At 48.9% G+C, this 15,391-nt stretch overlaps 1 protein-coding gene across 1 annotated transcript in view; it reads right to left on the bottom strand.

Moving 5' to 3' along the window:
* Positions 1-15,391, bottom strand: part of hpse2 (heparanase 2) — a 480,230-nt gene that overhangs the window by 109,722 nt on the left and 355,117 nt on the right. The window contains exon 11 of the mRNA XM_063072085.1: positions 14,605-14,751. Coding sequence (XP_062928155.1) covers positions 14,605-14,751 — 147 coding nt within the window. The remainder of the gene's footprint in view (positions 1-14,604; positions 14,752-15,391) is intronic.

The following is a 15,391-nucleotide window of genomic DNA, read 5'->3' as shown; positions in this document are numbered from 1 at the left end:
CCCACTTGCTCCAACAAAAACATCAACTCTTCCGCCTAACCCATGCCCACTTGCTCCAGTAAAAACATAAACGCTCCCCCTACCCCGTCCCCACTTGCTCCAGTAAAAACACCAACACTTCCCCCTACCCCATCCCCACTTGCTCCAGTAAAAACATCAACCCTCCCCTACCCCATCACCAATTGCTCCAGTAAAATCATCATCCCGTCCTCTTCCCCATCCCCACTTGCTCAGGTAAAAACATCAACACTTCCCCTACGCCATCCCAACTTGCTCCAGGAAAAACATCAACCCTTCCCCTACCCCATCCACACCTGCTCCAGCAAAAACATCAACACTTCCCCCTAACTCTTCCCCACTTGCTCAGGTAAAAACATCAACACTTCCCCTACCCACATCTCCACTTGCTCCAGCAAAATCATGAACCCTTCCCGTACCCCATCCCCACTTGCTCCATCAAAAACATCAACACTCCCCTTACCCCATCCCCACTTGCTCCAGTAAAAGCATCAACCCTTTCCCCTACCTCATCCCTACTTGCTCCAGCAAAAAAATCAACCCTTCGCCCTACCCCATCCCCACTTGCTCCAGTAAAAACATCAACACTTCCCCTACCCCCATCCCCACTCGCTCCAGCAATAACATCAACACTTCCCTTACCCCATCCCCACTTGCTCCAGTAAAAACATCAACCGTCCCCCGACCCCCATTCCCACTTGCTCCTGTAAAAACATCAACCCTTTTCCCTACACCCATCCCCAACTTGCTCTGCTAAAAACATCAACACTTCCCCTACCACCATCCCAAATTGTTCTTGGAAAAACATCAACCCTTCCCCCTACCCCCATCCCCACTTGCTCCAGCAAAAACATCAACCCTTCCCCTACCCCATCCCCACTTGCTCCAGCATAAACATCAACCCTTCCTCTACCCCAACCCCACTTGCTCCAGCAAAAACATCAACACTTCCCCCTACCCCTTCCCCACTTGTTCCGGTAAAAACATCAACACTCCCCCTAACCCATCCCAACTTGCTCCAGTAACAACATCAACCCTTCCCATACCCCATTCCCACTTGCTCCAGTAAAAACATCAACACTTCCCCTACTCCCATCCCCACTTGCTCCAGCAAAATCATGAACCCTTCCCCTACCCCATCTGCACTTGCTCCAGCAAAAAAATCTACCCTTCCCATTACCCCATCCCGACTTGCTCATGTAAAAACATTAACCCTTCCCCTACCCCATTCCCACTTGCTCCAGTACGAACATCAACCCTCCCCTACCCCATCACCACATGCTCCATTAAAAACATCAACACTTCCCCTACGCCATCCCCACTTCCTCCAGCAAAAACATCAACACTTCCCCCTACCCCATCCCCTCTTGCTACAGTAAAAACATCACCCCTTCCCCTATCCCATCCCCACTTGCTCCAGTAAAAACACCAAAAGTTACCCCTACCCCATTCCCACTTGCTCCTGTAAAAACATCAACCCTTCCCCGACCACCATTCCCAATTGTTCCTGCAAAAACATCAATTCTTCCCCCTACTCCCATCGCCACTTGCTCCAGCAAAATCATGAACCCTTCCCCTTCCCCATCCCCACTTGCGCCAGTAAATGCATCAACCCTGTCCCCTACCCCATCCCCACTTGCTCCAGCAAAAACATCAACACTTCCCCTACCCCATCCCCATTTGCTCCAGTAAAAACATCACCCCTTCCCCTATCCCATCCCCACTTGCTCCAGTAAAACAACCAAAAGTTAGCCCTACCCCATCCCCATTTGCTCCAGTAAAAACATCAACCCTTCCCCGACCCCCATCCGCAATTGTTCCTGCAAAAACATCAACCCTTCTCCCTACCCTCATCCCCACTTGCTACAGTAAAAACATCAGCCTTTCCCCCACCCCATCCCCACTTGCTCCAATAAAAACATCAACCCTTCCCCTACCCCATCCACACCTGCTCCAGTAAAAACATCAACCCTTCCCCTAACCCATCCCACTTGCTCCAGCAAAAATATCAACACTTTCCCCTACCCCATCCCCACTTCCTCCAGTGAAAACATCAACCCTTCCCCGACCACCATTCCCAAATGTTCCTGCAAAAACATCAATCCTTCCCCCTACCCCCATCCCCACTTGCTCCAGCAAAATCATGAACCCTTCCCCTACCCCATCCCCACTTGCGCCAGCAAATGCATCAACCCTGTCCCCTACCCCATCCCCAATTGCTCCAGCAAAAACATCAACCCTTCCCCTACCCCATCCCCACTTGCTCCAGTAAAAACATCAACACTTCCCTTACCCCATCCCTACTTGCTCCAGTAAAAACATCAACCGTCCCCCGACCCCCATTGCCACTTGCTCCTGTAAAAACATCAACCCTTTTCCCTACACCCATCCCCAACTTGCTCTGCTAAAAACATCAACGCTTCCCCTACCCCATACGCACTTGCTCCAGTAAAAACATCAACACTTCCCCCTACCCAATCCCCACTTGCTCCAACAAAAACATCAACCCTTCCGCCTAACCCATCCCCACTTGCTCCAGTAAAAACATCAACGCTTCCCCTAACCCATCCCCAGTTGCTCTAGTAAAAACATCAACACTTCCCCCTACCCCATCCCCACATGCTCAGGTAAAAATATCAACCCTTCCCCTACTCTATCCCCACTTGCTCCAGCAGAAACATCAACTCTTCCCCCTACCCCATCCCCACATGCTCAGTAAAAGCATCAACACCTCCCTACGCCATCCCCACTTCCTCCAGTAAAAACACCAACACTTCCCCCTACCCCATCCCCACTTGCTCCGTTAAAAAATCAACACTTCCCCTACCGCATCCACACCTGCTCCAGTAAAAACATCACCCCTTTCCCCTACACCCATCCCCAACTTGCTCTACTAAAAACATCAACACCTCCCCTACCACCATCCCCAATTGTTCCTGCAAAAACATTGACTCTTCCCCCTGCCCTCATCCCCACTTGCTCCAGCAAAAACATCAACCCTTCCCCTACCCCATCCACACTTGCTCCAGTAAAATCAACATCCCGTCCCCTTCCCCATCCCCACTTGCTCCAGTAAAAACATCAACCCTTCCCCGACCACCATTCCCAATTGTTCCTGCAAAAACATCAACCCTTCCCCCTACCCTCATCCCCACTTTCTCCAGCAAAATCATGAACCCTTCCCCCAACCCCATCCCCACTTGCTCCAGTAAAACCATCAACAGTTCCGCCTACCCCATCCCCACTTGCTCCAGTAAAAACATCAACACTTCCCTTACCCCATCCCCACTTGCTCCAGTAAAAACACCAACACTTACTCCTACCCCATCCCAGTTGCTCCAGTAAAAACATCCACCCTTCCCCCTACCACATCCCCACTTGCTCCAGTAAAAACATCAACCATTCCCCTACCCCATCCCCACTTGCTCTGGTAAAAACATCAACACTTCCCCCTACCGCATCCCCAAATGCTCCATAAAAATATCAACCCTTCCCCTACCCTATCCCACTTGCTCCAGCAAAAACTTCAACTCTTACCCCTACGCCATCCCCACTTGCTCCAGTAAAAACACCAACACTTCCCCCTACCACATCCCGACTTGCTCCAGCAAAAACATCAACACTTCCCCCTACCCCATCCCCACTTGCTCCAGTAAAAACATCAACCCTTCCCCTACCCCATCCCCACTTGCTCCAGTAAAAACATCAACCCTTCCCATTACACCAAACCCCACTTGCTACAGCAAAAACCTCAAAAATTCCCCCTTCCGCTTCCCCACTTGCTCCAGTAAAAACATCAACCCTTCCCATTACACCAAACCCCACTTGCTACAGCAAAAACCTCAAAAATTCCCCCTTCCGCTTCCCCACTTGCTCCAGTAAAAACATCAACACTTCCCCCTTCCCCCAACCCCACTTGCTCAGGTAAAAACACCAACACTTTCCCTAACCCATCCCAACTTGCTCCAGTAACAACATCAACCCTTCCCCTACTCCATCCCCACATGCTCCATTAAAAACATCAACACTTCCCCCTACCCCATCCCCACTTGCTCCAGTAAAAAAATCAACCCTTCCCCTACCCCATCCACACCTGCTCCAGTAAAACATCAACCCTTCCCCCTACCCCATCCCCACTTGCTCCAGTAAAACCATCAACACTTCCACCTAACCCATCCCCACTTGCTACAGTAAAAACATCAAACCTTCGCCCTACCCCATCCCCACTTGCTCCAGTAAAAACATCAACACTTCCCCTACCCCCATCCCCACTCGCTCCAGCAAAAACATCAACACTTCCCTTACCCCATCCCCACTTGCTCCAGTAAAAACATCAACCGTCCCCCAACCCCCATTGCCACTTGCTCCTGTAAAAACATCAACCCTTTTCCCTACACCCATCCCCAACTTGCTCTGCTAAAAACATCAACACTTCCCCTACCACCATCCCAAATTGTTCTTGCAAAAACATCAACCCTTCCCCCTACCCCCATCCCCACTTGCTCCAGCAAAAGCATCAACCCTTCCCCTACCCCATCCCCACTTGCTCCAGCATGAACATCAACCCTTCCCCTACCCCATCCACACCTGCTCCAGTAAAAACATCAACCCTTCCTCTACCCCAACCCCACTTGCTCCAGCAAAAACATCAACACTTCCCCCTACCCCTTCCCCACTTGTTCCGGTAAAAACATCAACCCTCCCCCTAACCCATCCCAAATTGCTCCAGTAACAACATCAACCCTTCCCATACCCCATTCCCATTTGCTCCAGTAAAAACATCAACACTTCCCCTACTCCCATCCCCACTTGCTCCAGCAAAATCATGTACCCTTCCCATTACCACATCCCCACTTGCTCCAGTAAAAACATCAACCCTTCCACCTACCCCATCACCACTTGCTCCAGTAAAAACATCCACCCTTCCACCTACCCCATCACCACTTGCTCCAGTAAAAACTTCCACCCTTCCCCCTACCACATCCCCACTTGCTCCAGTAAAAACATCAACCGTTCCCCTATCCCATCCCCACTTGCTCTGGTAAAAACATCAACACTTCCCCCTACCGCATCCCCCAATGCTCCATAAAAATATCAACCCTTCCCCTACCCTATCCCCACTTGCTCCAGCAAAAACTTCAACTCTTACCCCTACGCCATCCCCACTTGCTCCAGCAAAAACATCAACACTTCCCCCTACCCCATCCCCACTTGCTCCAGTAAAAACATCAACCCTTCCCCTACCCCATCCCCACTTGCTCCAGTAAAAACATCAACCCTTCCCATTACACCAAACCCCACTTGCACCAGTAAAAACATCAACCCTTCCCATTACAGCAAACCCCACTTGCTACAGCAAAAACCTCAAAAATTCCCCCTTCCGCTTCCCCACTTGCTCCAGTAAAAACATCAACACTTCCCCCTTCCCCCAACCCCACTTGCTCAGGTAAAAACACCAACACTTTCCCTAACCCATCCCCACTTGCTCCAGTAACAACATCAACCCTTCCCCTACCCCATCCCCACATGCTCCATTAAAAACATCAACTCTTCCCCCTACCCCATCCCCACTTGCTCCAGTAAAAACATCAACCCTTCCCCTACCCCATCCACACCTGCTCCAGTAAAGCATCAACCCTTCCCCCTACCCCATCCCCACTTGCTCCAGTAAAACCATCAACTCTTCCACCTAACCCATCCCCACTTGCTGCAGTAAAAACATCAAACCTTCGCCCTACCCCATCCCCACTTGCTCCAGTAAAAACATCAACACTTCCCCTACCCCCATCCCCACTCGCTCCAGCAAAAACATCAACACTTCCCTTACCCCATCCCCACTTGCTCCAGTAAAAACATCAACCGTCCCCAGACCCCCATTGCCACTTGCTCCTGTAAAAACATCAACCCTTTTCCCTACACCCATCCCCAACTTGCTCTGCTAAAAACATCAACACTTCCCCTACCACCATCTCAAATTGTTCTTGCAAAAACATCAACACTTCCCCCTACCCCAATCCCCACTTGCTCCTGTAAAAACATCAATCCTTCCGCTACCCCATCCCCACTTGCTCCAGTAAAAACATCAACCCTTCCCCTACCCCATCCCCACAACTGCAGTAACAACATCAACCCTTCCCACTACCCCCATTCCCACTTGCTCCAACAAAAACATCAACACTTCCCGTACCCCCATCCCCACTTGCTCCAACAAAAACATCAACACTTCCCCTACCCAATCTCCACTTGTTCCAGTAAAAACATCAACCCTTCCCCTACCCCAACACCACTTGCTGCAGTAAAAACATCAACCCTTTCCCCTACCCCATCCCCTCTTGCTCCAGTAAAATCATCAACCCTTTCCCCTACCCCATCCCCACTTGCTCCAACAAAACATCAACCCTTCCCCTACCCCATCCCCACTTGCTCCATTAAAGCATCAAGCCTTCCCACTACCCCCATTCCCACTTGCTCCAACAAAAACATCAACACTTCCCGTACCCCCATCCCCACTTGCTCCAGTAAATACATCAACCCTTCCCCTACCCCATCCCCACTTGCTCCAGTAAAAACATCAACCCTTCCCCCTACCCCATCCCCACTTGCTCCAGCAAACACATCAACCCTTCCCCCTACCCCATCCCCACTTGCTCCAGTAAAAACATCAACCTTCCCCTACCCCATCCCTACTTGCTCCAGTAAAATATCAACACTTCCCCCTGCCCCATCCCCACTTGCTGCAGTAAAAACATCAACCCTTCCCCTACCCCATCCCCACTTGCTGCAGTAAAATCATCAACCCTTTCCCCTACCCCATCCCCACTTGCTCCAGCAAAAACATCAACCCTTCCCCTACTTCTATCCCCACTTGCTCCAGTAAAAACATCAACACTTCCCCCTACCCCGAACCCCACTTGCTCCAGCAAAACATCAACCCTTCCCCTACTTCTATCCCCACTTGCTCCAGTAAAAACATCAACCCTTCCCCGTACCCCCATCCCCACTTGCTCCAGCAAAAACATCAACCCATCCCCACGTTCTCCAGTAAAAACATCAACCCTTCCCCTATCCCATCCCCACTTGCTCCAACAAAAACATCAACCCTTCACCCTATCCCATCCCCACTTGCTCCAGCAAAAACATCAACTCTTCCCCTACTCCATCACCACATGCTCCAGCAAAAACATCAACACTTCCCATTACACCAAACCCCACATGCTCCAGTAAAAACATCAACACTTCCCCCTTCCCCCATCCCACTTGCTCAGGTAAAAACATCAACCCTTCCCATTACACCAAACCCCACTTGCTACAGCAAAAACCTCAAAAATTCCCCCTTCCGCTTCCCCACTTGCTCCAGTAAAAACATCAACACTTCCCCCTTCCCCCAACCCCACTTGCTCAGGTAAAAACACCAACACTTTCCCTAACCCATCCCAACTTGCTCCAGTAACAACATCAACCCTTCCCCTACCCCATCCCCACATGCTTCATTAAAAACATCAACACTTCCCCCTACCCCATCCCAACTTGCTCCAGTAAAAAAATCAACCCTTCCCCTACCCCATCCACACCTGCTCCAGTAAAACATCAACCCTTCCCCCTACCCCATCCCCACTTGCTCCAGTAAAACCATCAACACTTCCACCTAACCCATCCCCACTTGCTCCATTAAAGCATCAACCCTTCCCCTACCCCATCCCCACTTGCTCCAGTTAAAACATCAACACTTCCCCCACCACATCCCCACTTGCTCCAGCAAAAACATCAACCCTTCCCCCTGCCCCATCCCACTTGCTCCAGTAAAAACATCAACCCTTACCCTAACCCATCCCCACTTGCTCCAGTAAAATCATCAACCCTTTCCCCTACCCCATCCCCACTGGCTCCAGCGAAAACATCAACCCTTCCCCTACCCCTATCCACACTTGCTTCAGTAAAAACATCAAAACTTCCCCTACCTCCATCCCCACTTGCTCCAGCAAAACATCAACCCTTCCCCTACCCCATCCCCACTTGCTCGATTAAAGTCCCCCCCCCTACCCCCATCCCCACTTGCTCCAGTAAAAACATCAACCTTTCCCCTACCCCAATCCCCAGTTGCTCCAGCAAAAACATTAACCCTTTCCCTACTCCATCCCCACTTGCTCCAGTAAAATCATCAACCCTTTCCCCTACCCCATCCCCACTGGCTCCAGCGAAAACATCAACCCTTCCCCTACCCCTATCCACACTTGCTCCAGTAAAAACATCAAAACTTCCCCCTACCTCCATCCCCACTTGCTCCAGCAAAAACATCAACCCTTCCCCTACCCCATCCCCACTTGCTCCAGCAAAAACATCAACCCTTCCCCTACCCCCATCCCCACTTGCTCCAGTAAAAACATCAACCTTTCCCCTACCCCAATCCCCAGTTGCTCCAGCAAAAACATTAACCCTTTCCCTACTCCATCCCCACTTGCTCCAGTAAAAACATCAACCCTTCCCCCACCACATCCCCACTTGCTCCAGCAAAAACATCAACCCTTCCCCTACCCCATACCCACTTGCTCCAGTTAACAACATCAACACTTCCCCTACCCCAACCCCACTTGCTCCAGTAAAAACATCAACACTCCCCCCTATCCCCATCCCCACTTGCTCCAGCAAAACATCAACCCTTCACCTACCCCATCCCCACTTACTCCAGCAAAAACATCAACCCTTCCCCTACCCCATCCCCACTTGCTCCAGTAAAATCATCAACCCTTCCCCTACCCCATCCCCACTTGCTCCAGCAAAAACATCAACCCTTCCCCCTGCCCCATCCCACTTGCTGCAGTAAAAACATCAACACTTCCCCTACCCCATCCCCACTTGCTCCAACAAAAACATCAACCCTTCCCCTACCCCATCCCCACTTGCTCCAGTAAAAACATCAACCCTTCCCCCTGCCCCATACCCACTTGCTCCAGTTAAAACATCAACACTTCCCCCACCACATCCCCACTTGCTCCAGCAAAAACATCAACCCTTCCCCCTGCCCCATCCCACTTGCTCCAGTAAAAACATCAACCCTTCCCCTACCCCATCCCCACAACTGCAGTAAAAACATCAATCCCTCCCCCTACCCTCATCCCCGCTTGCTCCAGTAAAATCATCAACCCTTTCCCCTACCCCATCCCCACTGGCTCCAGCGAAAACATTAACCCTTCCCCTACCCCTATCCACACTTGCTCCAGTAAAAACATCAAAACTTCCCCTACCTCCATCCCCACTTGCTCCAGTAAAAACATCAACCTTTCCCCTACCCCAATCCCCAGTTGCTCCAGCAAAAACATTAACCCTTTCCCTACTCCATCCCCACTTGCTCCAGTAAAAACATCAACCCTTCCCCCACCACATCCCCACTTGCTCCAGCAAAAACATCAACCCTTCCCCCTGCCCCATCCCACTTGCTCCAGTAAAAATATCAACCCTTCCCCTACCCCATACCCACTTGCTCCAGTTAACAACATCAACACTTCCCCTACCCCAACCCCACTTGCTCCAGTAAAAACATCAACACTTCCCCCTGCCCCATCCCCACCTGCTCCAGTTAAAACATCAACACTCCCCCCTATCCCCATCCCCACTTGCTCCAGCAAAACATCAACCCTTCACCTACCCCATCCCCACTTGCTCCAGTAAAATCATCAACCCTTCCCCTACCCCATCCCCACTTGCTCCAGTAAAAACATCAACACTTCCCCCTACCCCATCCCCACTTGCTCCAGTAAAAACATCAACCCTTCCCCCTACCCCATCCCCACTTGCTCCAGTAAAAACATCAACACTTCCCCCTACCCCATCCCCACTTGCTCCAGTAAAAACATCAACACTTCCCCCTACCCCAATCCCCACTTGCTCCAGTAAAAACATCAACACTTCCCCCTACCCCATCCCCACTTGCTCCAGTAAAAACATCAACCCTTCCCCCTACCCCATCCCCACTTGCTCCAGTAAAAACATCAACACTTCCCCCTACCCCATCCCCACTTGCTCCAGTAAAAACATCAACACTTCCCCCTACCCCAATCCCCACTTGCTCCTGTAAAAACATCAATCCTTCCGCTACCCCATCCCCACTTGCTCCAGTAAAAACATCGCGCTTTATTTGTCGGCCTGCGCTGGACTTTTCCTGCAACTGCAACGCCAACCACAAAGGGCGACATGACAGTGTAGCAGTTATCCTCATGTTTTATTACACCAGTGACTCGGATTCAATTCTGCTGCTGTCCATAAGGAGCTTGTATGTACATTCTCTCTGTGACCATTTGTGTTTCCCCTGAGTGCTCTGGTTTCCTCCCAAATTCTGAAGACTTTAGGCCTAACCATGGTGGTACCTGAAGCACTGCCACACTTGTGGGCTGCCCCCAGCACATCCTCGGACTGTGTTGGTTGTTGATGCAACAACACACTTTACTGTATGTTTAAATGCTTCGATGTACATGTGACAAATAAAGTTCATCTGATTAAAACAAAGGAAAGTGCAAACTGCCTTGGTGTAGGTGGAGATTAGCAGGAGGACGGAGCATAATGACAACTCCTTCGCTTGCATCTTTGGAAACAGCTTTATTTCTATCTTTGATATCTCTTTTTTTTCCTCTCAAGGTTCTTTTGAAGACCCTGATCTGGAGTCATCTGCTGACTTGGGTTCTTTGCAGGAATGGGATCCGCTCTCAGGGCCTTTCGACTGGCTGCTTTTCGATATGCCAGGGATGCGGCCTGGAAGCCCAGCATGCCTACAGAGTGCTGGATTTTCATGGCTATGGAGACGGGCTGATTGAAGGCTGCCTGATGTGTCGGGGGAGTACAATGAAGATTGAAAGGAGCAATCTGGCTGCTGGCTGAGTGTCCAGGGTCCCGAGTTCTTTGGGCACGGAGCTCAGAAAAAGCGACGCAGCAGACTTTTAACACCATAAATCAACGGGTTTTTTTTATTATGTCTCCCCTCTTGCTGTGAAACGGAGACATCGCTTTTTCCCTTATTCGGGAGAGAGCACGAGCCTGTGGTATGTTGTATACCGGGTGAACCAGTAGTCTTTGGGGTACTGCAAGTCTGTGTCTTTATTGATGCTTTGCTGCATGCTTGAGTGCTTATTGGAGGGTGCCAATGCTATTTTGCTGGTGGGGGAGGGGGTCTTTGCTTTGCTGCTGCTTATGCATGGGAGCGGGGAGTTGGGGGAGGCTTTGTGGTTCTAACATTTAACTGTCATTCATTCTTTGGGGCACTCCTCTGTTTTCATGGATGTTTGCGAAGAAAAAGAATTTCAGGATGTACATTGTGTACATTTCTCTAGCATTAAACGTACCTATTGACCTGCCTTCTTCATGCAGTGGAGAGACCTATTTAGGCATGGATATGGCTCTTCAGGAATATACTAGGGTATTGTCAATCCAGGAACTGAGCTAGTGGTCAGACAACAGTATCCAACCTCCTCTCCATCCCCTTCTCCCATAGGACAAGTAAGCACAGCACGTACCTACCCACTCAAGAGTGGTGTCTCTTCAGTGGTTATCCGTTGAACCAGCCAGTAACAAAAGGAAAATATATCTTTAGCTATTATCTCAACAGATGACATGGCTGTGAGATCTTGCTACTTGGTTTATAACATTACAACAATGATGACACATTTCAAAGTCAAGGTCTTTAGCACAGCCTGAAGTAGTAAAAGAAGATATCGAAATGCAAACCTTTCTCTCCAGTCTGGCTCTGAAGTGTCAGTTCCAATACTTACAGTAAGATCCATTGCCTGGAACATAACAGTGTTTGGAAGCCAGTTTAACAAGTATATGGATAGCAAAGGTTTAGAGTGTTATGGCCAAATGTAGGCATGGTTAAAGTAGGTAACTTGGTAAGTATGAATGATTTGGGCCGAATGGCTTGTTTCTTTGCTCTATAACTCTGTGACAGTTCTTACATAAGTATGAAGCATGACTTTGAAAAAAATAAGTTGTCTGGTTACTCCAAAGGGAAGTATCATTGAGCTCCTAAATGCTTTGTATCCACTCCATTATCAAATATTCTTTGTTCCTGCTCTGGGCAAAAGACATAATTGAATCTTTCTCTGTGATAATTACCACTCACCACTCTCTAACGAAGGAACAGGGATTGGATAATGACCTTGGGTTTAGTTTGCTTGTGTAATGCAGTGTTTCTGTTCTATGCTTGTTGTTTTCAAATATCGACCGGCAGCGAAGCGAAGCGAAGAATGGTTTTTACGTGGCCTGAGCCAAGAGGAAACAATTAAACTTAATTGTCAGCCCCCAACTCCATCTGTCCCACCCTCAATTACCACCAAGAACCCCCTAACAACCTCCTCGAAGAATTAGAGGCCCCAAGAACAGTCAACCACCTGAGGATTAGATCTCAGCACACATTTACTCAGACATCCTGAAGGTTCTGATGCAGCCGTCAGTGCACTGGTTGACAGGAACATTCCACAGAGAATGGCCAACGCAGCTGCTTCCTGTCCTGTTGGACATACTTGTCTGCTTCGCCTGCATGTAGTGCATTCTGCTCACTTCAAGTCGTAGAGTCATAGAGCACTACAGTACAGAAACGGGCCCTTTGGCCCATCTAATCTGTGGTGAACAGTTATTCTGCCTACTCCCATCAACCTGCACCTGGACTATGGCCCTCCATACCCCTCTCATCCATGTACGTTTCCAAACTTCTCTTAAATGTTGCAATCAAACCCAGATTCACCACTTCCACTGGCAGCTCATTCCACATTGCATTCTCCCCTACAGACAGAAACAGGTGAATTGATTATGAGGAGCAAGGACATGGCAGACCAATTGAATAACTACTTTGGTTCTGACTTCACTAAGGAGGACAAAAATAATCTTCCCGAAATAGTAGGGGACCGAGGGTCTAGTGAGATGGAGGAACTGAGGGAAATACATGTTAGTAGGGAAGTGGTGCTAGGTAAATTGAAGGGATTAAAGGCAGATAAATCCCCAGGGCCAGACAGTTTACATCCCAGAGTGCTTAAGGAAGTAGCCCAAGAAATAGTGGATGCATTAGTGATAATTTTTCAAAATTCTTTAGATTCTGGACTAGTTCCTGAGGATTGGAGGGTGGCTAATGTAACCCCACTTTTTAAAAAAGGAGGGAGAGAGAAACCGGGGAATTATAGACCGTTTAGCCTGACATCGGTGGTGCGGAAAATGCTAGAGTCAGTTATCAAAGATGTGATAACAGCACATTTGGAAAGCAGTGAAATCATCGGATAAAGTCAGCATGGATTTGTGAAAGGAAAATCATGTTGACGAATCTCATAGAATTTTTTGAGGATGTAACTAGTAGAGTGGATAGGGGAGAACCAGTGGATGTGGTATATTTGGATTTTCAAAAGGCTTTTGACAAGGTCCCACACAGGAGATTAGTGTGCAAACTTAAAGCACACGGTATTGGGGGTAAGGTATTGGTGTGGGTGGAGAATTGGTTAGCAGACAGGAAGCAAAGAGTGGGAATAAACGGGACCTTTTCAGAATGGCAGGCAGTGACTAGTGGGGTACCGCAAGGCTCAGTGCTGGGACCCCAGTTGTTTACAATATATATTAATGACTTAGATGAGGGAATTAAATGCAGCATCTCCAAGTTTGCAGATGACACGAAGCTGGGAGGCAGTGTTAGCAGTGAGGAGGATGCTAAGAGGATGCAGGGTGACTTGGATAGGTTAGGTGAGTGGGCAAATTCATGGCAGATGCAATTTAATGTGAATAAATGTGAGGTTATCCACTTTGGTGGCAAAAACAGGAAAACAGATTATTATGTGAATGGTGGCCGATTAGGAAAACGGGAGGTGCAATGCAACCTGGGTGTCATTATACACCAGTCATTGAAAGTGGGCATGCAGGTACAGCAGGCGGTGAAAAAGGCGAATGGTATGCTGGCATTCATAGCAAGAGGATTCGAGTACAGGAGCAGGGAGGTACTACTGCAGTTGTACAAGGCCTTGGTGAGACCACACCTGGTGTATTGTGTGCAGTTTTGGTCCCCTAATCTGAGGAAAGACATTCTTGCCATAGAGGGAGTACAGAGAAGGTTCACCAGATTGATTCCTGGGATGGCAGGACTTTCATATGATGAAAGACTGGATCGACACGGCTTATACTCATTGGAATTTAGAAAATTGAGGGGGGATCTTATTGAAACATATAAAATCCTAAAGGGATTGGACAGGCTAGATGCAGGAAGATTGTTCCCGATGTTGGGGAAGTCCAGAACAAGGGGTCACAGTTTGAGGATAAAGGGGAAGCCTTTTAGGACCGAGATGAGGAAAAACTTCTTCACACAGAGAGTGGTGAATCTGGAATTCTCTGCCACAGGAAACAGTTGAGGCCGGTTCATTGGCTATATTTAAGAGGGAGTTAGATATGGCCCTTGTGGCTAAAGGGATCAGGGAGTATGGGGAAAAGGCTGGTACAGGGTTCTGAGTTGGATGATCAGCCATGATCATACGGAATGGTGGTGCAGGCTCGAAGGGCCCAATAGCCTACTCCTGCACCTATTTTCTATGTTTCTCTGTATTCAGCTGTTGATAACAAGCTTATACCTACTTGGCTAATAGCCCCTGATCTCCATAAGGCTGGAAGAGATATTGGTGGACAGTCTTGTCTCTCAATGCTCCGGCCAGCTTGATTTTCTTCCTCGATCTATGCAGGTTGATGATATAAATGGTGATCGATCCCCGCAGGTAATTGTAGCTGAAGAAAAGGAGCAAGACAATGGCATTAGTTGCCACAAAGTGCTTCTTCTTATCGTGCGATAGAACATAGAACATAAAACGTTAAACCCCATCTTTCTGTGCACCACACATCACCAGGAGATGTCAGAGTGAGCGGAGCGAGACAGAGATTTCAAAAGAAGCGAGTGAATACAATCGGGACATCTTGCATGTCACACATCACGAGGAAACATTAGAGTGTGCATAATTAGGCACTTGCCAAGGTCCAATAAAAGGAAGTTATCTTTAAGCAGAGCAGAATTTGTGTGAGTGGACCAGCGTTAGAGTGGGGAGTTCAGGTTTTGATAGAGGCTTTGGCAAGGAGAGACGGAGGCTGTAGGTAGTTTTTCTTTGTTTCTTTCCTTCTTATTGTGCAGTTAGAGGCATGGAGGCTCCAGGCAGGATAGTGGAGTGTCCCTCTTGCAGGATGTGGTAAGGTAAGGAGACCTCCAGTGTCCCTGACAACTACACCTGCAAGAAGCGCATCCAGCTGAATGTTCTTACAGACCGTGCTAAGGAATTGGAGCTGGAGCTGGGAGGCCAAGGGGAAGATTGACAGGACATGCAGGGAAATATTTACAGCCAAGGTGCAGAACACAGGTAACTTGGGTGGGCATCAG

The sequence above is a fragment of the Mobula hypostoma genome, chromosome 19 (assembly GCF_963921235.1).
Source record: "Mobula hypostoma chromosome 19, sMobHyp1.1, whole genome shotgun sequence".
NCBI lineage: Eukaryota > Metazoa > Chordata > Chondrichthyes > Myliobatiformes > Myliobatidae > Mobula > Mobula hypostoma.
This window is presented reverse-complemented; position numbering and strand designations above follow the sequence as displayed.